Here is a 23,457-nt window from a genome sequence, read left to right on the forward strand (position 1 = left end):
CTTGTTGTAGGTAAACTGAAAGAGTGGACGCTGGTCCTTTATGGCACCTCGGGGCACCCGTACCAGTCTCACGGGACCCAGCACTCTCGCTCCAGGATGCTTGAGATTCCAACCCCCAGCCGGGACCCCAACGGGCCCGAACCACCTCCGGAGGTCCTCAAGCACCAGGAGGAGGAAGAGGAGGAGTACAGCGGTAGGAGAGGCTCTGCCATAAACTGTTCGCTCTGAACTGTTACAACACTGTAGTCCGACAACACAACTCAAACTCCTTCTAACCTCTGTGTGTGTGTGTTTTGTGTGTACCTTTGCATTTGTTTGTGTGCGTGTGTGCGTGTGCGTGTGTGCGTGTGCGTGTGTGTGTGTGTGCGTGTGTGATTGTGTGTGATTGTGTGTGATTGTGCGTGCGTGTGTGCGTGCGTGTGTGTGTGTATTCTCTGTAACCCCTCTCAGGGCCGTGCCACAGTGAGTGTGGGGACCAGGGCTGTGACGGGCCAGATCCTGACCACTGTCTGAACTGTATCCACTACAGCCTGGGCAGCCTCAAGACAGGCAGGTAAACAAACAGACTGGGTCCAAAGATACTAACCCAAGATGGAACAAAAGGAACCGCTGAATGTTTCATATACAGTATTTGTGGAATGGCCCGGTCCATCTCACTCCATCTTCTCCCTCTGTCTACCACTGGACTTCCTCTCATCACCATATATGGTGGTGAGTGGAAGCCCCCACCGGATGCTTCAGATTTGTGACCCATCTTGGTTTCCTCTTTTATCTGTGCTGTGACTGTGACCATATCTGATTCAAACTCAGTAATTATTTATTGTTCTGTTTCTGCTCAACATCAAGACAGGAAGGCACAATAGCATGTTGAGGAGTGAGAGCATGTTGAAGAGTGGGAGAATTTTGAAGAGTGGGAGCTGTTAGGAGTGTGTATCGGAGGCGAAGTCAGGTGCAGGAGAGCAGAGTGTAGTGAACAGGCACACTTTTTATTCCGGTCAAAATGACAGCACAAAATAACATCAAATGTGCCCAAAACACGGAACATAGACAAAAAGTAATGCGCGTAACAATATCCACAATATCAAAATACACGTAACACAAACAATCCTACACAAAGTCATGATGGGGAACAGAGGAATAAATACATATGAATTGATTGGGGAATGAAAACCAGGTGTGCAGGGAACAAGACAAAACAAATGGACACATGAAAAATGGAGCGGCGATGGCTAGAAAGCCTGTGACGTCGACCGCCGAACACCGCCTGAACAAGGAGAGGAACCAACTTCGGCGGAAGTCGTGACAGGAGCACTTTAAAGAGTGGGAGCATTTTGAAGAGTGGGAGCATTTTGAAGAGTGGGAGCATTTTGAAGAGTTGAAGCATGTTGAGGAATGGAAGCATGTTGAGGAATGGGAGCATGTTGAGGAATGGAAGCATGTTGAGGAATGGGAGCATGTTGAGGAATGGGAGCATGTTGAGGAATTGAAGCATGTTGAGGAATGGGAGCATGTTGAGGAATGGGAGCATGTTGAGGAATGGGAGCATGTTGAGGAATGGGAGCATGTTGAGGAATGGAAGCATGTTGAGGAATGGAAGCATGTTGAGGAATGGAAGCATGTTGAGGAATGGGAGCATGTTGAGGAATGGGAGCATGTTGAGGAATGGGAGCATGTTGAGGAATGGGAGCATGTTGAGGAATGGAAGCATGTTGAGGAATGGAAGCATGTTGAGGAATGGATGCATGTTGAGGAATGGGAGCATGTTGAGTAATGGAAGCATGTTGAGGAGTGGAAGCATTTTGAAGGGTTGAAGCATGTTGAGGAATGGGAGCATGTTGAGGAATGGGAGCATGTTGAGGAATGGGAGCATGTTGAGGAATGGAAGCATGTTGAGGAATGGGAGCATGTTGAGGAATGGAAGCATGTTCAGGAATGGGAGCATGTTGAGGAATGGGAGCATGTTGAGGAATGGGAGCATGTTGAGGAATGGGAGCATGTTGAGGAATGGAAGCATGTTGAGGAATGGGAGCATGTTGAGGAATGGGAGCATTTTGAGGAATGGAGCATGTTTAGGAATGGAAGCATGTTGAGGAATGGGAGCATGTTGAGGAATGGGAGCATGTTGAGGAATGGGAGCATGTTGAGGAATGGTAGCATGTTGAGGAATGGGAGCATGTTGAGGAATGGAAGCATGTTGAGGAAATGAAGCATGTTGAGGAATGGGAGCATGTTGAGGAATGGGAGCATGTTGAGGAATGGTAGCATGTTGAGGAATGGGAGCATGTTGAGGAATGGTAGCATGTTGAGGAGTGGAAGCATGTTGAGGAATGGGAGCATGTTGAGGAATGGGAGCATGTTGAGGAATGGTAGCATGTTGAGGAGTGGGAGCATGTTGAGGAATGGAAGCATGTTGAGGAATGGGAGCATGTTGAGGAATGGTAGCATGTTGAGGAGTGGAAGCATGTTGAGGAATGGGAGCATGTTGAGGAATGGTAGCATGTTGAGGAATGGAAGCATGTTGAGGAATGGAAGCATGTTGAGGAATGGGAGCATGTTGAGGAATGGAAGCATGTTGAGGAATGGAAGCATGTTGAGGAATGGAAGCATGTTGAGGAATGGGAGCATGTTGAGGAATGGAAGCATGTTGAGGAGTGGAAGCATTTTGACTGTGTCCATTCTTATTCAGAAAACCTGTATTACTTCGGTAGCTCTTTATTTTACGGTACAGAATTGACCTGGTATTTACTTCTAAATTATCTGGTTTTTACTTAGAAATTACATGGTAAAATGGTAATTACACAATAATACTTTTTAAAAATAAAGGAGAGTCACACGCTCTAGGAGCTCAGATGCAAAAAAAATGTATGTCCAACTTTGGACAGACAAGCTGTCTACATCAGGGTATAATGACAAACACTGTGGGATGACTCATTTATATAGTGTCAAAAGACACACAGGTGTCTGTAATCATGGCCAGGTGCGGCCTGATATCATTGGGTAATTCTCATATATTAAAATAGCATACAAAAAACATAAATGGATAGCGTACGATCATAGATACAATTTGGCTACATAAGCCTACAAACATTTACAATAGCAAAATCACAATAATCACGAGAATGGCTTCAGATCAAAGTCTACGTTGAGACCGAAGGGAGCGAGGGTCTTTACACAGTAATAACCTAAGAATACTTACTTGTTAATTTGATACTCCAACCAAAGAACACATCTGCACCATTTGGTACCAGGTAGTTACCAATTGTGTGAAATTCTTTGAATTAAATACCAGAAAGTACCATTTGATACCCCTTTATTTCCTAACAAATCTCAGGTCATTTCTCTACCATAAAACAGTGCTACCATAATACTTCTAATAGAAGATTACAGGAGAGGAATAATGAAGCTAATATAGGAAAATGAATTAGACATGAAATCTACTTGCCCTCTTTTTATGATGTTGTAGTCTTTCTGACTAATTCATTCAAAGAGTCTTTTTCCCCATTTACTTGATCTGTTATTTATGTGAAATTCATTAATCAATTTAATTGATTAGATAAAACAGTAAAATAAACAATTGCCAACTTGCAGAGAGGTTACATTTCACATAGTGAACAGATCAGGATATGGGAAATAGGTCCTTTTGAATGATTAAATCCATTCGTTCATGCATCCATTCATCCATCCATTCATCCATCCCAGGACTTGTGAAATACAGCAGAGCCAGTCTCTACAAATCGGCTAATGTGTGTTTTACTGTATTATCAACTCAATTTACTGTAATTAGAACTCATCAATCAATCCATGACAGGACGTGTGTGAGCCACTGTCCGCTGGGCTTCTACGATAACTTGGAGGCCAGGAGGTGTCGACGCTGTCACAAGGGCTGTGAGAGGTGTGTGGGACGCACCCCCACCGAGTGTCGCTCCTGTCGCAGGGGACTCTACTTCAACCCCCTCAACACTACCTGCTCTGAGACCTGCCCTGCTGGGTACTTCGCTGACGACAGTAAGTCAAGTGGAGTTGCTTGAAAAAGTTGAGCCTAACCACAGATCTAGGATCAGTTTCCCCAAACTAACCACAGATGTAAGATCAGTTTCCCCAAACTAACCACAGATCTAGGACATGTTTACTGTAACTCTGCTGCTAGTGATGTTACTGTGAAGAGAAATGGTTAGGAAAATAAAAGAGATCTAGGTAGAACTTTATAACCACAGATCTAGGATCGGTTTACCCTAACTAACTAAGCCCTAACTAACTGTATCACATCCGGCTGTGATTGGGATTCCCATAGGGCGGGGCACAATTGGCCCAGCGTCGTCCGGGTTTGGCCGGGGTAGGCTGTCATAGTAAATAAGAATTTGTTCTTAACTGACTTGCCTAGTTAAATAACGGTAAAATATATATATATACAACAAAATACAATTTAAGCTATTAGGGTTGTCTCTCCAAGAAGAAACAATGTACTACTTTACTTTAAGTTGCCCTCATACCTATTTAACTACACGGTAATAGCTGTAGTAATAGCGTTATATTGACGTAGAATCTGCTTAGTAACATAGTAACAGTTAGATTGAGTGTGTGAAGATATTTTCTATAGAAGGAAATAAGGGAATGATTTGCGGCTCAAAAGGGTTGATGTGATGAGGTTTTTGCGTGACCACACAAAAGGTCAATGTTCAACTCCCATGCTGCCTGTTATCCTGGACGCCAGGGATTAACTGAGTATGGTGGAGTGGGTTCATGTGTTGATTTGTGAATGACACACACGCATGGACGCACACACACACGCACACACACACAGTCGAGCACGCATTGACGTCATCTGTCATAACCTGAGATACCCTCTGACGTACAGAGCACTGACAGAGCCTCTCTCATCTGTTTTTCAGCCATACTGTGTGTGTGTGTGCAGGACCAGATAGGCTGGTCCGTTGTCCAGTCGGCCTGTCTAAATGATCATTATCTGGCTAATAATGGGGGACTGGCCGGTGTGCAGGACCAGATAGACTGGTCCGTTGTCCAGTCGGCCTGTCTAAATGATCATTATCTGGCTAATAATGGGGGACTGGCCGGTGTGCAGGACCAGATAGGCTGGTCCGTTGTCCAGTCGGCCTGTCTAAATGATCATTATCTGGCTAATAATGGGGGACTGGCCGGTGTGCAGGACCAGATAGGCTGGTCCGTTGTCCAGTCGGCCTGTCTAAATGATCATTATCTGGCTAATAATGGGGGACTGGCCGGTGTGCAGGACCAGATAGGCTGGTCCGTTGTCCAGTCGGCCTGTCTAAATGATCATTATCTGGCTAATAATGGGGGACTGGCCGGTGTGCAGGACCAGATAGGCTGGTCCGTTGTCCAGTCGGCCTGTCTAAATGATCATTATCTGGCTAATAATGGGGGACTGGCCGGTGTGCAGGACCAGATAGGCTGGTCCGTTGTCCAGTCGGCCTGTCTAAATGATCATTATCTGGCTAATAATGGGGGACTGGCCGGTGTGCAGGACCAGATAGGCTGGTCCGTTGTCCAGTCGGCCTGTCTAAATGATCATTATCTGGCTAATAATGGGGGACTGGCCGGTGTGCAGGACCAGATAGGCTGGTCCGTTGTCCAGTCGGCCTGTCTAAATGATCATTATCTGGCTAATAATGGGGGACTGGCCGGTGTGCAGGACCAGATAGGCTGGTCCGTTGTCCAGTCGGCCTGTCTAAATGATCATTATCTGGCTAATAATGGGGGACTGGCCGGTGTGCAGGACCAGATAGGCTGGTCCGTTGTCCAGTCGGCCTGTCTAAATGATCATTATCTGGCTAATAATGGGGGACTGGCCGGTGTGCAGGCATCAAGGAAATAAGTAGGCCGGTGTGATAGAAATCCCAGGGCCGATCTTTTGTCCCAGTCTGACCGTGTGTGTGTGTGTGTGTGTGTGTGTGTGTGTGTGTGTGTGTGTGTGTGTGTGTGTGTGTGTGTGTGAAATGGCTGAAACTGGGTTGCAGGCTCATTTACGGAGGTCGTTTTATGCTGTTGGACAGATTATGTTTGGATGGTATTTCCTCTATAAATCCTCCAAACTCGCCAGGTCCCAGATACTACACTGTTTTAGAAGAGAGAGAGAGAGAGAGAGAGAGAGAGAGAGAGAGAGAGAGAGAGAGAGAGAGCGAGAGAGAAACAAGGAGAGAGGGAGAGAGGGAGAGAGAGAGACAAGTCTGTGGCGACCTAAATGCCATAACTGGACAAAAACCTGACACCTTCAGCACACAGGGGGACAAACACCTACCTGGAGGTGACAGCATTCCCTCCCCCATATGCCCCTCTAGGCACAACTATGACAACATAACCAACAAAAACGGGTCACAACTCCTGCAGCTCTGTCGCACGTTGGGTGTGTACATTGTCAATGGTAGGCTTCGAGGGGACTCCTATGGTAGGTACACCTATAGCTCATCTCTTGGCAGTAGTACTGTAGACTACTTTATCACTGACCTCAACCCAGAGTCTCTCAGAGCGTTCACAGTCAGCCCACTGACACCCCTATCAGACTACAGCAAAATCACAGTCTACTTGAACAGAGCAATACTCAATCATGGGTCATCAAAGCCAAAGGAACTGAGTAATATTAAGAAATGCTATAGATGGAAGGATTGTAGTTTGGAAACCTACCAAAAAACAATTAGGCAACAACAAATTCAATCCCTTTTAGACAATTTCCTGGACAAATCGTTCCACTGTAATAGTGAAGGTGTAAACTTGGCAGTAGAAAGCCTAAACAGTATATTTGACCTCTCAGCTTCCCTATCAAGTCTAAAAATCTCAAATAGAAAACCAAAGAAAATGAACAACAATGACAAATGATTTGATGAAGAATGCAAAAATCTAAGAAAGTAGTTGAGAAACCTGTCCAACCAAAAACATAGACACCCAGAAAACCTGAGTCTACGCCTTCACTTTTTTATTTTATTTATTTATTTCACCTTTATTTAACCAGGTAGGCAAGTTGAGAACAAGTTCTCAGTTACAATTGCGACCTGGCCAAGATAAAGCAAAGCAGTTCGACAGATACAACAACACAGAGTTACACATGGAGTAAAACAAACATACAGTCAATAATAAAGTATAAACAAGTCTATATACAATGTGAGCAAATGAGGTGAGAAGGGAGGTAAAGGCAAAAAAGGCCTTGGTGGCAAGGTAAATACAATATAGCAAGTAAAACACTGGAATGGTAGTTTTGCAATGGAAGAATGTGCAAAGTAGAAATAAAAATAATGGGGTGCAAAGGAGCAAAATAAATAAATAAATTAAATACAGTTGGGAAGGAGGTAGTTGATAGGGCTAAATTATAGGTGGGCTATGTACAGGTGCAGTGATCTGTGAGCTGCTCTGACAGTTGGTGCTTAAAGCTAGTGAGGGAGATAAGTGTTTCCAGTTTCAGAGATTTTTGTAGTTCGTTCCAGTCATTGGCAGCAGAGAACTGGAAAGAGAGGCGGCCAAAGAAAGAATTGGTTTTGGGGGTGACTAGAGAGATATACCTGCTGGAGCGTGTGCTACAGGTGGGAGATGCTATGGTGACCAGCGAGCTGAGATAAGGGGGGACTTTACCTAGCAGGGTCTTGTAGATGACATGGAGCCAGTGGGTTTGGCGACGAGTATGAAGCGAGGGCCAGCCAACCAGAGCGTACAGGTCGCAATGGTGGGTAGTATATGGGGCTTTGGTGACAAAACGGATTGCACTGTGATAGACTGCATCCAATTTGTTGAGTAGGGTATTGGAGGCTATTTTGTAAATTACATCGCCAAAGTCGAGGATTGGTAGGATGGTCAGTTTTACAAGGGTATGTTTGGCAGCATGAGTGAAGGATGCTTTGTTGCGAAATAGGAAGCCAATTCTAGATTTAACTTTGGATTGGAGATGTTTGATATGGGTCTGGAAGGAGAGTTTACAGTCTAACCAGACACCTAAGTATTTGTAGTTGTCCACGTATTCTAAGTCAGAGCCGTCCAGAGTAGTGATGTTGGACAGGCGGGTAGGTGCAGGTAGCGATCGGTTGAAGAGCATGCATTTAGTTTTACTTGTATTTAAGAGCAATTGGAGGCCACGGAAGGAGAGTTGTATGGCATTGAAGCTTGCCTGGAGGGTTGTTAACACAGTGTCCAAAGAAGGGCCGGAAGTATACAGAATGGTGTCGTCTGCGTAGAGGTGGATCAGAGACTCACCAGCAGCAAGAGCGACCTCATTGATGTATACAGAGAAGAGAGTCGGTCCAAGAATTGAACCCTGTGGCACCCCCATAGAGACTGCCAGAGGTCCGGACAACAGACCCTCCGATTTGACACACTGAACTCTATCAGAGAAGTAGTTGGTGAACCAGGCGAGGCAATCATTTGAGAAACCAAGGCTGTTGAGTCTGCCGATGAGGATGTGGTGATTGACAGAGTCGAAAGCCTTGGCCAGATCAATGAATACGGCTGCACAGTAATGTTTCTTATCAATGGCGGTTAAGATATCGTTTAGGACCTTGAGCGTGGCTGAGGTGCACCCATGACCAGCTCTGAAACCAGATTGCATAGCAGAGAAGGTATGGTGAGATTCAAAATGGTCGGTAATCTGTTTGTTGACTTGGCTTTCGAAGACCTTAGAAAGGCATGGTAGGATAGATATAGGTCTGTAGCAGTTTGGGTCAAGAGTGTCCCCCCCTTTGAAGAGGGGGATGACCGCAGCTGCTTTCCAATCTTTGGGAATCTCAGACGACACGAAAGAGAGGTTGAACAGGCTAGTAATAGGGGTGGCAACAATTTCGGCAGATAATTTTAGGAAGAAAGGGTCCAGATTGTCTAGCCCGGCTGATTTGTAGGGGTCCAGATTTTGCAGCTCTTTCAGAACATCAGCTGAATGGATTTGGGAGAAGGAGAAATGGGGAAGGCTTGGGCGAGTTGCTGTTGGGGGTGCAGTGCTGTTGACAGGGGTAGGAGTAGCCAGGTGGAAAGCATGGCCAGCAGTAGAAAAATGCTTATTGAAATGTTCAATTATGGTGGATTTATCAGTGGTGACAGTGTTTCCTATCTTCAGTGCAGTGGGCAGCTGGGAGGAGGTGTTCTTATTCTCCATGGACTTTACAGTGTCCCAGAACTTTTTTGAGTTAGTGTTGCAAGAAGCAAATTTCTGCTTGAAAAAGCTAGCCTTGGCTTTTCTAACTGCCTGTGTATAATGGTTTCTAGCTTCCCTGAACAGCTGCATATCACGGGGGCTGTTCGATGCTAATGCAGAACGCCATAGGATGTTTTTGTGTTGGTTAAGGGCAGTCAGGTCTGGGGAGAACCAAGGGCTATATCTGTTCCTGGTTCTAAATTTCTTGAATGGGGCATGTTTATTTAAGATGGTTAGGAAGGCATTTTTAAAAAATATCCAGGCATCCTCTACTGACGGGATGAGGTCAATATCCTTCCAGGATACCCCGGCCAGGTCGATTAGAAAGGCCTGCTCGCTGAAGTGTTTCAGGGAGCGTTTTACAGTGATGAGAGGAGGTCGTTTGACCGCTGACCCATTACGGATGCAGGCAATGAGGCAGTGATCGCTGAGATCTTGGTTGAAGACAGCAGAGGTGTATTTAGAGGGGAAGTTGGTTAGGATGATATCTATGAGGGTGCCCATGTTTAAGGCTTTGGGGAGGTACCTGGTAGGTTCATTGATAATTTGTGTGAGATTGAGGGCATCAAGTTTAGATTGTAGGATGGCTGGGGTGTTAAGCATGTTCCAGTTTAGGTTGCCTAGCAGCACGAGCTCTGAAGATAGATGGGGGGCAATCAGTTCACATATGGTGTCCAGAGCACAGCTGGGGGTAGAGGGTGGTCTATAGCAGGCGGCAACGGTGAGAGACTTGTTTTTAGAGAGGTGGATTTTTAAAAGTAGAAGTTCAAATTGTTTGGGTACAGACCTGGATAGTAGGACAGAACTCTGCAGGCTATCTTTGCAGTAGATTGCAACACCGCCCCCTTTGGCAGTTCTATCTTGTCTGAAAATGTTGTAGTTTGGAATTAAAATGTCTGAATTTTTGGTGGTCTTCCTAAGCCAGGATTCAGACACAGCTAGAACATCCGGGTTGGCAGAGTGTGCTAAAGCAGTGAATAGAACAAACTTAGGGAGGAGGCTTCTAATGTTAACATGCATGAAACCAAGGCTATTACGGTTACAGAAGTCGTCAAAAGAGAGCGCCTGGGGAATAGGAGTGGAGCTAGGCACTGCAGGGCCTGGATTCACCTCTACATCGCCAGAGGAACATAGGAGGAGTAGAATAAGGGTGCGACTAAAAGCAATAAGAATTGGTCGTCTAGAACGTCTGGAACAGAGAGTAAAAGGAGGTTTCTGGGGGCGATAAAATAGCATCAAGGTATAATGTACAGACAAAGGTAAGGTAGGATGTGAATACAGTGGAGGTAAACCTAGGTATTGAGTGATGAAGAGAGAGATATTGTCTCTAGAAACATCATTGAAACCAGGAGATGTCATTGCATGTGTGGGTGGTGGAACTAATAGGTTGGATAAGGTATAGTGAGCAGGACTAGAGGCTCTACAGTGAAATAAGCCAATAAACACTAACCAGAACAGCAATGGACAAGACATATTGACATTAAGGAGAGGCATGCTTAGTCGAGTGATCAAAAGGGTCCAGTGAGTGGAGAGGTTGGTTTAGGGTCACGGCGATTTAGACAGCTAGCCAAGCCAACCGGTAGCAAGCTAGCATAGGATGGAGTCTGTTGTTAGCCACCTCTTGCGTTCGGTCAGTAGATTAGTGGGGTTCCGTGTGGTAGAGGGGATTAATCCAAATCACACAACAACAAAAATAAGAACAATAGATATAGTTATAGAGGCCCGAGAAGAAAACATAATAATTCAAATAAATAAATTGTCCGATTGTCTATTCAGATAGCAGCCGGAAAGACAGCTAACGGTTAGCGGGCCGCAGATGGGCGTTCCGGTAACGTCGCGACAGAGGAGCCAGCCGGATCTCCTTCAGGTAGATAACGTCGGCAGTCCGGTTGTGAAGGCCCGGTGGGGCTCCGCGTAGGCAGTGAAACGGGTCCGGATAGGTGACTGCAGCCCAGGAGTGAATGATGGAACTCAGGCGTGATTGACGGAGCTGGCTAGCACCGGAACAATCGATGTTTGCTCCGGAATCGACGAAAGCCGACTGTCACACGGATAGCAGCTAGCTAGCTGTGAGATCCGGGTATGAACGTCCAGAGAGCAGTTGAAATCCAGGGACATGGAGAGAAAAAAAATGGTCCGGTATGTTCCGTTTCCCGAGCCGCGCTGCGCCGTACAAAACTGGCGATAGATTTTCGATAGATTTTCGAACTAAAGGACAGCCGATGACCACAAACCGTGGTTAGCTTCTGATTAGCTTCTGGGCTAGCTCCTGGCTAGCTTCTGGCTAGTTTCTGGCCAGCCTCCTGGAGTTTCTGGCTAGCTTCCTGAAGGATTGCAGATCTGAGGTAAATAATACTTTTTTATAAATATAAATTGGTGAGGCTGGTTGCAGGAGAGTGTTTAGAAGATGAGTTGATGGAAAATAAAAATAAAATGTATGTGAAAAAAAGTTGTAAATATATATATATACAGGACACGACAAGACGAGGACAAAAGACGTCTGAACTGCTATGCGATCTTGGAGATGTGTAACGGCTCTCGTCGAAAGGAGTGGATCAAAGCGCAGCGTGGAAAGTGTTCATGATTTTATTTAAAAAAAACACTCAAACAAAATAACAAAAGTGAAAGCGAAAGTGAACAGTTCTGTCAGGCACAGACACTAAACAGAAAACAAGATCCCACAAAACCCAAAAGGAAAATGACAACTTATATGTGATCCCCCCCCCATTCAGAGACAACGATAGACAGCTGCCTCTGATTGGGAACCACACACACGGCCAAAAACAAAGAAATAGAAAACATAGACTTTCCCACCCGAGTCACACCCTGACCTAACCAAACATAGAGAACAAAAAGGATCTCTAAGGTCAGGGCGTGACAGCATGAGAAGACTTTGCTTTTGTTTTGTTTTGGTTTGTTTGTCAGTTAGGGTGTGCAGGGTGAATACGTGGTCTGTCGTATGATAATTTGGTAAATAGCCAATTTCACATTTGCTCAGTACATTGTTTTCACTGAGGAAATGTACAAGTCTGCTGTTAATGATAATGCAGAGGATTTTCCCAAGGTTTCTGTTGACGCATATCCCATTGGGATCAAATTTGTCTCCACTTTTGTGGATTGGGGTGATCAGTCCTTGGATCCAAATATTGGGGAAGATGCCAGAGCTAAGGATGATGTTAAAGAGTTTTAGTATAGCCAATTGGAATTTGCTGTCTGTATATTTGATCATTTCATTGAGGATATTATCAACACCACATGCCTTTTTGGGTTGGAGGGTTTTTATTTTGTCCTGTAGTTCATTCAAGGTAATTGGAGAATCCAGTGGGTTCTGGTAGTCTTTAATAGTTGATTCTAAGATTTGTATTTGATCCTGTATATGTTTTTGCTCTTTATTCTTTGTTATAGAGCCAAAAAGATTGGAGAAGTGGTTTACCCATACATATCCATTTTGGATAGATAATTCTTTGTGTTGTTGTTTGTTTAGTGTTTTCCAATTTTCCCAGAAGTGGTTAGAGTCTATGGATTCTGTGTATTTCTGTATTTTTTTAGTGATTCACCATAGTGCACTCCAAGATCGCATAGCAGTTCAGACGTCTTTTGTCCTCGTCTTGTCGTGTCCTGTATATATATATATTTACAACTTTTTTCACATACATTTTATTTTTATTTTCCATCAACTCATCTTCTAAACACTCTCCTGCAACCAGCCTCACCAATTTATATTTATAAAAAATTATTATTTACCTCAGATCTGTAATCCTCCAAGAAGCTAGCCAGAAACTCCAAGAAGCTAGCCAGAAACTAGCCAGAAGCTAGCCAGGAGCTAGCCCAGAAGCTAATCCAGAAGCTAATCAGAAGCTAGTTAGCTTCTTTACTGGCAAATCGTTAGTATTCAGCTAACCACGGTTTGTGGTCATCAGCTATCCTTTAGCTCGAAAATCTATCGCCAGTTTTGTACGGCGCAGCGCGGCTCGGAACGGAACATACCGGACCAATTTTTCTCTCCATGTCCCTGGATTTCAACTGCTCTCTGGACATTCATACCCGGATCTCACAGCTAGCTAGCTGCTATCCGTGTGACAGTCGGCTTTCGTCGATTCCGGAGCAAACATCGATTGTTCCGGTGCTAGCCAGCTCCGTCAATCACTCCTGAGTTCCATCATTCACTCCTGGGCTGCAGTCACCTATCCGGACCCGTTTCACTGCCTACGCGGAGCCCCACCGGGCCTTCACAACTGGACTGCCGACGTTATCTACCTGAAGGAGATCCGGCTGGCTCCTCTGTCGCGACGTTACCTGAACGCCCATCTGCGGCCCGCTAACCGTTAGCTGTCTTACCGGCTGCTATCTGAATAGACAATCGGACAATTTATTTATTTTTATTATTATTATGTTTTCTTCTCGGGCCTCTATAACTATATCTATTGTTCTTATTTTTGTTGTTGTTGTGTGATTTGGATTAATCCCCTCTACCTCACGGAACTCCACTAATCTACTGACCGAACGCAAGAGGTGGCTAACAACAGACTCCATCCTATGCTAGCTTGCTACCGGTTGGCTTGGCTAGCTGTCTAAATCGCCGTGACCCTCAACCAACCTCTCCACTCACTGGACCCTTTTGATCACTCGACTAAGCATGCCTCTCCTTAATGTCAATATGTCTTGTCCATTGCTGTTCTGGTTAGTGTTTATTGGCTTATTTCACTGTAGAGCCTCTAGTCCTGCTCACTATACCTTATCCAACCTATTAGTTCCACCACCCACACATGCAATGACATCTCCTGGTTTCAATGATGTTTCTAGAGACAATATCTCTCTCTTCATCACTCAATACCTAGGTTTACCTCCACTGTATTCACATCCTACCTTACCTTTGTCTGTACATTATACCTTGATGCTATTTTATCGCCCCCAGAAACCTCCTTTTACTCTCTGTTCCAGACGTTCTAGACGACCAATTCTTATTGCTTTTAGTCGCACCCTTATTCTACTCCTCCTATGTTCCTCTGGCGATGTAGAGGTGAATCCAGGCCCTGCAGTGCCTAGCTCCACTCCTATTCCCCAGGCGCTCTCTTTTGACGACTTCTGTAACCGTAATAGCCTTGGTTTCATGCATGTTAACATTAGAAGCCTCCTCCCTAAGTTTGTTCTATTCACTGCTTTAGCACACTCTGCCAACCCGGATGTTCTAGCTGTGTCTGAATCCTGGCTTAGGAAGACCACCAAAAATTCAGACATTTTAATTCCAAACTACAACATTTTCAGACAAGATAGAACTGCCAAAGGGGGCGGTGTTGCAATCTACTGCAAAGATAGCCTGCAGAGTTCTGTCCTACTATCCAGGTCTGTACCCAAACAATTTGAACTTCTACTTTTAAAAATCCACCTCTCTAAAAACAAGTCTCTCACCGTTGCCGCCTGCTATAGACCACCCTCTACCCCCAGCTGTGCTCTGGACACCATATGTGAACTGATTGCCCCCCATCTATCTTCAGAGCTCGTGCTGCTAGGCAACCTAAACTGGAACATGCTTAACACCCCAGCCATCCTACAATCTAAACTTGATGCCCTCAATCTCACACAAATTATCAATGAACCTACCAGGTACCTCCCCAAAGCCTTAAACATGGGCACCCTCATAGATATCATCCTAACCAACTTCCCCTCTAAATACACCTCTGCTGTCTTCAACCAAGATCTCAGCGATCACTGCCTCATTGCCTGCATCCGTAATGGGTCAGCGGTCAAACGACCTCCTCTCATCACTGTAAAACGCTCCCTGAAACACTTCAGCGAGCAGGCCTTTCTAATCGACCTGGCCGGGGTATCCTGGAAGGATATTGACCTCATCCCGTCAGTAGAGGATGCCTGGATATTTTTTAAAAATGCCTTCCTAACCATCTTAAATAAACATGCCCCATTCAAGAAATTTAGAACCAGGAACAGATATAGCCCTTGGTTCTCCCCAGACCTGACTGCCCTTAATCAACACAAAAACGTCCTATGGCGTTCTGCATTAGCATCGAACAGCCCCCGTGATATGCAGCTGTTCAGGGAAGCTAGAAACCATTATACACAGGCAGTTAGAAAAGCCAAGGCTAGCTTTTTCAAGCAGAAATTTGCTTCTTGCAACACTAACTCAAAAAAGTTCTGGGACACTGTAAAGTCCATGGAGAATAAGAACACCTCCTCCCAGCTGCCCACTGCACTGAAGATAGGAAACACTGTCACCACTGATAAATCCACCATAATTGAAAATTTCAATAAGCATTTTTCTACTGCTGGCCATGCTTTCCACCTGGCTACTCCTACCCCTGTCAACAGCACTGCACCCCCAACAGCAACTCGCCCAAGCCTTCCCCATTTCTCCTTCTCCCAAATCCATTCAGCTGATGTTCTGAAAGAGCTGCAAAATCTGGACCCCTACAAATCAGCCGGGCTAGACAATCTGGACCCTTTCTTTCTAAAATTATCTGCCGAAATTGTTGCCACCCCTATTACTAGCCTGTTCAACCTCTCTTTCGTGTCGTCTGAGATTCCCAAAGATTGGAAAGCAGCTGCGGTCATCCCCCTCTTCAAAGGGGGGGACACTCTTGACCCAAACTGCTACAGACCTATATCTATCCTACCATGCCTTTCTAAGGTCTTCGAAAGCCAAGTCAACAAACAGATTACCGACCATTTTGAATCTCACCATACCTTCTCTGCTATGCAATCTGGTTTCAGAGCTGGTCATGGGTGCACCTCAGCCACGCTCAAGGTCCTAAACGATATCTTAACCGCCATCGATAAGAAACATTACTGTGCAGCCGTATTCATTGATCTGGCCAAGGCTTTCGACTCTGTCAATCACCACATCCTCATCGGCAGACTCAACAGCCTTGGTTTCTCAAATGATTGCCTCGCCTGGTTCACCAACTACTTCTCTGATAGAGTTCAGTGTGTCAAATCTGAGGGTCTGTTGTCCGGACCTCTGGCAGTCTCTATGGGGGTGCCACAGGGTTCAATTCTTGGACCGACTCTCTTCTCTGTATACATCAATGAGGTCGCTCTTGCTGCTGGTGAGTCTCTGATCCACCTCTACGCAGACGACACCATTCTGTATACTTCCGGCCCTTCTTTGGACACTGTGTTAACAACCCTCCAGGCAAGCTTCAATGCCATACAACTCTCCTTCCGTGGCCTCCAACTGCTCTTAAATACAAGTAAAACTAAATGCATGCTCTTCAACCGATCACTACCTGCACCTACCCGCCTGTCCAACATCACTACTCTGGACGGCTCTGACTTAGAATACGTGGACAACTACAAATACTTAGGTGTCTGGTTAGACTGTAAACTCTCCTTCCAGACCCATATCAAACATCTCCAATCCAAAGTTAAATCTAGAATTGGCTTCCTATTTCGCAACAAAGCATCCTTCACTCATGCTGCCAAACATACCCTTGTAAAACTGACCATCCTACCAATCCTCGACTTTGGCGATGTAATTTACAAAATAGCCTCCAATACCCTACTCAACAAACTGGATGCAGTCTATCACAGTGCAATCCGTTTTGTCACCAAAGCCCCATACACTACCCACCATTGCGACCTGTACGCTCTCGTTGGCTGGCCCTCGCTTCATACTCGTCGCCAAACCCACTGGCTCCATGTCATCTACAAGACCCTACTAGGTAAAGTCCCCCCTTATCTCAGCTCGCTGGTCACCATAGCATCTCCCACCTGTAGCACACGCTCCAGCAGGTATATCTCTCTAGTCACCCCCAAAACCAATTCTTTCTTTGGCCGCCTCTCTTTCCAGTTCTCTGCTGCCAATGACTGGAACGAACTACAAAAATCTCTGAAACTGGAAACTCTTATCTCCCTCACTAGCTTTAAGCACCAACTGTCAGAGCAGCTCACAGATTACTGCACCTGTACATAGCCCACATATAATTTAGCCCTATCAACTACCTCTTTCCCAACTGTATTTAATTTATTTATTTATTTTGCTCCTTTGCACCCCATTATTTTTATTTCTACTTTGCACATTCTTCCATTGCAAAACTACCATTCCAGTGTTTTACTTGCTATATTGTATTTACCTTGCCACCAAGGCCTTTTTTTGCCTTTACCTCCCTTCTCACCTCATTTGCTCACATTGTATATAGACTTGTTTATACTTTATTATTGACTGTATGTTTGTTTTACTCCATGTGTAACTCTGTGTTGTTGTATCTGTCGAACTGCTTTGCTTTATCTTGGCCAGGTCGCAATTGTAAATGAGAACTTGTTCTCAACTTGCCTACCTGGTTAAATAAAGGTAAAATAAATAAAAAATAAACACATGCTTTGTTGATTTCAAAAAAGCCTTCGACTCAATTTGGCATGAGGGTCTGCTATTCAAATTGATGGAAAGTGGTGTTGGGGGAAAAACATATGACACTATAAAATCCATGTAAACAAACAACAAGTGTGTGGTTAAAATAGGTAAAAACACACACATTTCTTCCCACAGGGCCTTGGGGTGAGACAGGGATGCAGCTTAAGCCCCTCTTCAACATATATATCAACGAATTGGCGCGGGCACTAGAAAAGTCTGCAGCACCCGGCCTCACCCTACTATTAATCTGAAGTCAAATGTCTACTGTTTGCTGATGATCTGGTGCTTCTGTCACCAACTGTAACGGTTCTCTTGTTGTGAAGTGGAGGCGGACCAAAGCGCAGCGTGGTGGTTGTTCATTGTATTTTATTGACGAAACTATACATGAACAAACTAACGAAAAAACAAGAAACGTGAGAACTCAAAACAGCCCTGTCTGGTGCAAACACAAAAACAGGAACAATCACCCACAAACACACAGTGAAACCCAGGCTACCTAAATATGGTTCCCAATCAGAGACAATGACGAACACCTGCCTCTGATTGAGAACCATATCAGGCCGAACATAGAACTAGACCAAAACATAGAAAAACAAACAGACTGCCCACCCAACTCACGCCCTGACCATACTAAATAAATACAAAAACAAAGGAAATAGAGGTCAGAACGTGACCCCCCCCCCAAAGGTGCGGACTCCGGCCGCAAAACCTTGACCTATAGGGGAGGGTCTGGGTGGGCGTCTGTCCGCGGTGGCGGCTCTGGCGCGGGACGCGGACCCCACTTCGCCATTGTCTCAGTCCGCCTTATTGTCCGCCTCCGTGGCTTACTCACCATGCCCACCCCTCTCAATGACTCCACTGGACAGAGGGGCTGCTTGGGACAGAGGGGCAGCTTCTCGGGACAGAGGGACAGCTGCTCGGGACAGAGGGACAGCTGCTCGGGACAGAGGGACAGCTGCTCGGGACAGAGGGACAGCTGCTCGGGACAGAGGGACAGCTGCTCGGGACAGAGGGACAGCTGCTCGGGACAGAGGGACAGCTGCTCCGGGCGGAGGGGCTCTAGCGGCCCCTGGCTGACTGACGGCACTGGCGGCCCCTGGCTGACTGGCGGCCCCTGGCTGACTGGCGGCACTGGCGGCCCCTGGTTGACTGGCGGCGCTGGCGCTGGGCTGACTGGCGGCACTGGTGGCCCCTGGTTGACTGGCGGCACTGGCGGCCCCTGGCTGACTGGCGGCACTGGCGGCCCCTGGCTGACTGGCGGCACTGGCGGCCCCTGGCAGACGGGCGGCATTGGCGGCTCCTGGCAGACGGGCAGCACTGGCGGCGCTGGGCAGACGGGCGGCACTGGCGGCGCTGGGCAGACGGGCGGCGCTGGCGGCGCTGGGCAGACGGGCGGCGCTGGCGGCGCTGGGCAGACGGGCGGCGCTGGCGGCGCTGGGCAGACGGGCGGCGCTGGCGGCGCTGGGCAGACGGGAAGCTCCGATGGCGCCGGGCAGACGCGAAGCTCTGGCAGAGGCGCCGGGCAGACGGGAAGCTCCGGCAGAGGCGCCGGACAGGCGGGAGGCTCCGGCAGCGGCGCCGGACAGGCGGGAGGCTCCGGCAGCGGCGCCGGACAGGCGGGAGGCTCCGGCAGAGGCGCCGGACAGGCGGGAGGCTCCGGCAGAGGCGCCGGACAGGCGGGAGGCTCCGGCAGAGGCGCCGGACAGACGGGAGGCTCCGGCAGAGGCGCCGGACAGGCGGGAGGCTCCGGCAGAGGCGCCGGACAGGCGGGAGGCTCCGGCAGAGGCGCCGGACAGGCGGGAGGCTCCGGCAGCGCTGGAGAGGAGGAAGGCTCTGGACGGATGGGCCGGAGAGACAGCCTGGTACGGGGAGCTGCCACCGGAGGGCTGGGGTGTGGAGGTGGTGACGGATAGACCGGGCCGTGCAGGCGCACTGGAGCTCTTGAGCACCGAGCCTGCCCAACCTTACCCGGTTGAATGGTCCCGGTCGCCCTGCCAGTGCGGCGAGGTGGAATAGCCCGCACTGGGCTATGCAGGCGAACCGGGGACACCGTGCGCAAGGCTGGTGCCATGTAAGCCGGCCCAAGGAGACGCACTGGAGACCAGATGCGTAGAGCCGGCTTCATGGCACTTGGCTCGATGCCCACTCTAGCCCGGCCGATACGCGGAGCTGGAATGTACCGCACCGGGCTGTGCACCCGCACTGGGGACACCGTGCGCTCCACAGCATAACACGGTGCCTGCCCGGTCTCTCTAGCCCACCGGTAACCACAGGAAGTTGGCTCAGGTCTCCTACCTGGCGTAGCCATACTCCCTGTTAGCCCCCCCCCAAGAAATTTTTGGGGCTGACTCCCGGGCTTCCATCCACGACGCCGCGCTGCCTCCTCATACCAGCGCCTCTCCGCTTTCGCCGCCTCCCGTTCTTCCTTGGGGCGGCGATACTCTCCTGGCTGAGCCCAAGGTCCTTTACCGTCTAATTCGTCCTCCCATGTCCATACCTCCTCGCGCTGCTCCTGCTGCTGCTTTCTCCTTTGCCCATTACCACACCGCTTGGTCCTGTTGTGGTGGGTGATTCTGTAACGGTTCTCTTGTTGTGAAGTGGAGGCGGACCAAAGCGCAGCGTGGTGGTTGTTCATTGTATTTTATTGACGAAACTATACATGAACAAACTAACGAAAAAACAAGAAACGTGAGAACTCAAAACAGCCCTGTCTGGTGCAAACACAAAAACAGGAACAATCACCCACAAACACACAGTGAAACCCAGGCTACCTAAATATGGTTCCCAATCAGAGACAATGACGAACACCTGCCTCTGATTGAGAACCATATCAGGCCGAACATAGAACTAGACCAAAACATAGAAAAACAAACAGACTGCCCACCCAACTCACGCCCTGACCATACTAAATAAATACAAAAACAAAGGAAATAGAGGTCAGAACGTGACACCAACCATGGAGGGCCTACAGCAGCCCCTAGATATTCTGCACAGATTCTGTCAGACCTGGGCCCTGACAGTAAATCTCAGTAAGACCAAAATAATGGTGTTCCAAAAAAAGGTAAATTTGCCAGGACCACAAATACAAATTCCATCTAGACACCGTTGCCCTAGAGCACACAAAAAACTATACATACCTTGGCCTAAACATCACCACTGGTAACTTCCACAAAGCTGTGGACGATCTGAGAGACAAGGCAAGAAGGGCATTCTATGCCATCAAAAGGAACATAAAATTCGACATACCAATTAGGATCTGGTTAAAAATACTTGAATCAGTCATAGAACCCATTGCCCTTAATGGTTGTGAGGTCTAGGACCGCTCACCAACCAAGAACTCACAAAATGGGACAAACATCAAATTGAGACTCTGCATGCAGAATTCTGCAGAACTCTCCTCCGTGTACAACGTAAAACACCAAATAATGCATGCAGAGCAGAATTAGGCCAATACCTGCTAATTATCAGAATACAGAAAAGAGACGTTAAATTCTACAACCACCTAAAAGGAAGCGATTCCCAAACCTTCCATAACAAAGCCATCACCTACAAAGAGATGAACCTGGAGTCCCCTAAGCAAGCTGGTCCTGGGGCTCTCTTCACAAACACAATCATACCCCACAGAGCCCCAGGACAGCAACACAATTAGACCCAACCAAATGATGAGAAAACAAAAAGATAATTTCTTGACACATTGGAAAGAATTAACAAAAAAACCCAGAAAAACAGAGCAAACTAGAATGGCCCTAAACAGAGAGTACACAGTGGCAGAATACCTGACCACTGTGACTGACCCAAGCTTAAGGAAAGCTTTGACTATGTACATACTCAGTGAGCATTGCCTTGCTATTGAGAAAGGCCGCCGTAGGCAGACCTGACTCTCAAGAGGAGACAGGCTATGTGAACACTGCCCACAAAATGAGGTGGAAACTGAGATGCACTTCCTAATCTCCTGCCAAATGTATGTCCGTATTAGAGACACATATTTCCCTCAAATTACACAAATGCACAATGAATTCGAAAACAAACCCAATTTTGATAAACTCCCATATCTACTGGGTGAAATACCACAGTGTGCCATCACAGCAGCAAGATGTGTGACCTGTTTCCACAAGAAAAACACCATTGTAAATACAACCCATACTTATGCTTATTTATTTTCCCTTTTGTACATTAACCATTTGTACATCGTTACAACACTGTATATATATATATAATATGACATTTGTAATGTCTTTATTCTTTTGGAACGTCTGTGAGTGTAATGTTTACTGTTCATTTATATTGTTTATTTCACTTTTGTATATTATCTACTTCACTTGCTTTGGCAATGTTAAGATGTGTTTCCCATGCCAATAAAGACCCTTGAATTGAGAGAGGGAGACTGAGAGAAAGAGAGAGAGACAGAGAGAGAGACTGGGAGAGGGAGAGAGAGGGGGAGAGAGAGAGACAGAAAGAGGGAGACAGAGAGACAGAGAGACTGAGAGAGAGACTGGGAGAGGGAGAGACTGAGAGACTGAGAGAGAGACAGAAAGATAGAGACAGAAAGAGGGAGACAGAAAGAGGGCGACAGAGAGAGAGAGAGACAGAGAGACTGAGAGACTGAGAGAGAGACAGAAAGAGGGAGACAGAAAGAGGGAGACAGAAAGAGGGCGACAGAGAGAGAGAGAGGGAGAGAGACTGAGAGAGGGAGAGAGAGGGAGAGAGACTGAGAGAGGGAGAGAGAGGGAGAGAGAAAGACAGAAAGAGGGAGACAGAGAGAGAGAGAGAGCGAGAGAGAGATAGAAAGAGAGAGAGAGAGAGAGACAGAGAGACTGAGAGCCTGTGAAAGTTGGTTTCATGGTTGTTTGTGTGTTTGGTTTTGGTGGTTGAATGAGCAGTCCTCTGAGAACTATACTGAGTTAAAAATGGATAACTATATTTATTTCTCACGCTCCCTTCCCATCTGCCCCCTCTACCTCCCCTCCTTCCCTTCCCTTTCCTTCCCCTTCCTTCCTTCCTTCCTTCCTTCCTTCCTTCCTTCCTTCCTTCCTTCCTTCCTTCCTTCCTTCCTTCCTTCCTTCCTTCCTTCCTTCCTTCCTTCCCTCCCTCCCTCCCTCCCTCCCTCCCTCCCTGCCTCCCTCCCTCCCTCCGCCTCCCTCCCTCCCTCCCTCTCCCCAGCTCAGAGGAAATGTCTGAGGTGTCATGAGAACTGTATGAAGTGTCTGCGGGACTCAGACAGGTGTACTGCCTGTAACGACGGCTACAGGTAAACTACATGTAATCTCTTTAGGGAATGTCACTGATGAAAAATGTCATGTAGAGAACATAAGCGTGTTTTTGTGTGTGTGTGTGTGCAGTCTGGCGGGGATGACCTGTGTACCGGAGTGTGCCAACGGAACCTTCTTTCATCTGGAGGAGATGAAGTGTAGTCCCTGTCACACCTCCTGCTCTACCTGCACAGGTCAGTGTCCCTGTCACACCTCCTGCTCTACCTGCACAGGTCAGTGTCCCTGTCACACCTCCTGTTCTCATAAAGATAGGAGTAAAAAATATTGGCATCCCTGTTTGCAATACTCCGGCACTCTCCTCTTGCGAGGGTAATGGCACTGAGCCTTTTTGTCAAATGTTTTAAAAGGACAGATGAAGTGCGTGCGTGCGTGTGTGCGTGTGTGCGTGTGTGCGTGTGTGCGTGCGTGTGTGTGTGTGTGTGTGTGAAGCCACCAGTTATAGGTTCCGTGACAGGTTTCTGGAATGCATTTTTGAGTATTACACACAATGCCAATAGTAAACGTTTGCATTGTTTCACTCAATGGTCCTCTTAACGTTGAACTATTAATGAATGTCAGGCTCAAATGTCAACGGTCTATATGACCTATATATGGAGGTCATAGTGTCAGAGTGACCTTGCTGTGTCACACTGTCATATTGGCCTGTTCTGGTGAGAACATCTCCCATACTCCAGCACATA

The 23,457-nt window shown here is 47.0% G+C and overlaps 1 protein-coding gene across 1 annotated transcript in view; it reads left to right on the forward strand.

Annotated features, from left to right (window-relative positions):
- Positions 1-23,457, forward strand: part of LOC110511523 (proprotein convertase subtilisin/kexin type 6) — a 114,851-nt gene that overhangs the window by 63,471 nt on the left and 27,923 nt on the right. Inside the window, exons 14-18 of the mRNA XM_090222822.1 lie at positions 11-193; positions 451-553; positions 3,809-4,005; positions 22,668-22,755; positions 22,847-22,950. Of these exons, the coding sequence (XP_090078948.1) occupies positions 11-193; positions 451-553; positions 3,809-4,005; positions 22,668-22,755; positions 22,847-22,950 (675 nt within the window). The remainder of the gene's footprint in view (positions 1-10; positions 194-450; positions 554-3,808; positions 4,006-22,667; positions 22,756-22,846; positions 22,951-23,457) is intronic.

This window comes from Oncorhynchus mykiss, chromosome 26 (genome assembly GCF_057628025.1).
Source record: "Oncorhynchus mykiss isolate SJ-2025 chromosome 26, ASM5762802v1, whole genome shotgun sequence".
Lineage (NCBI taxonomy): Eukaryota > Metazoa > Chordata > Actinopteri > Salmoniformes > Salmonidae > Oncorhynchus > Oncorhynchus mykiss.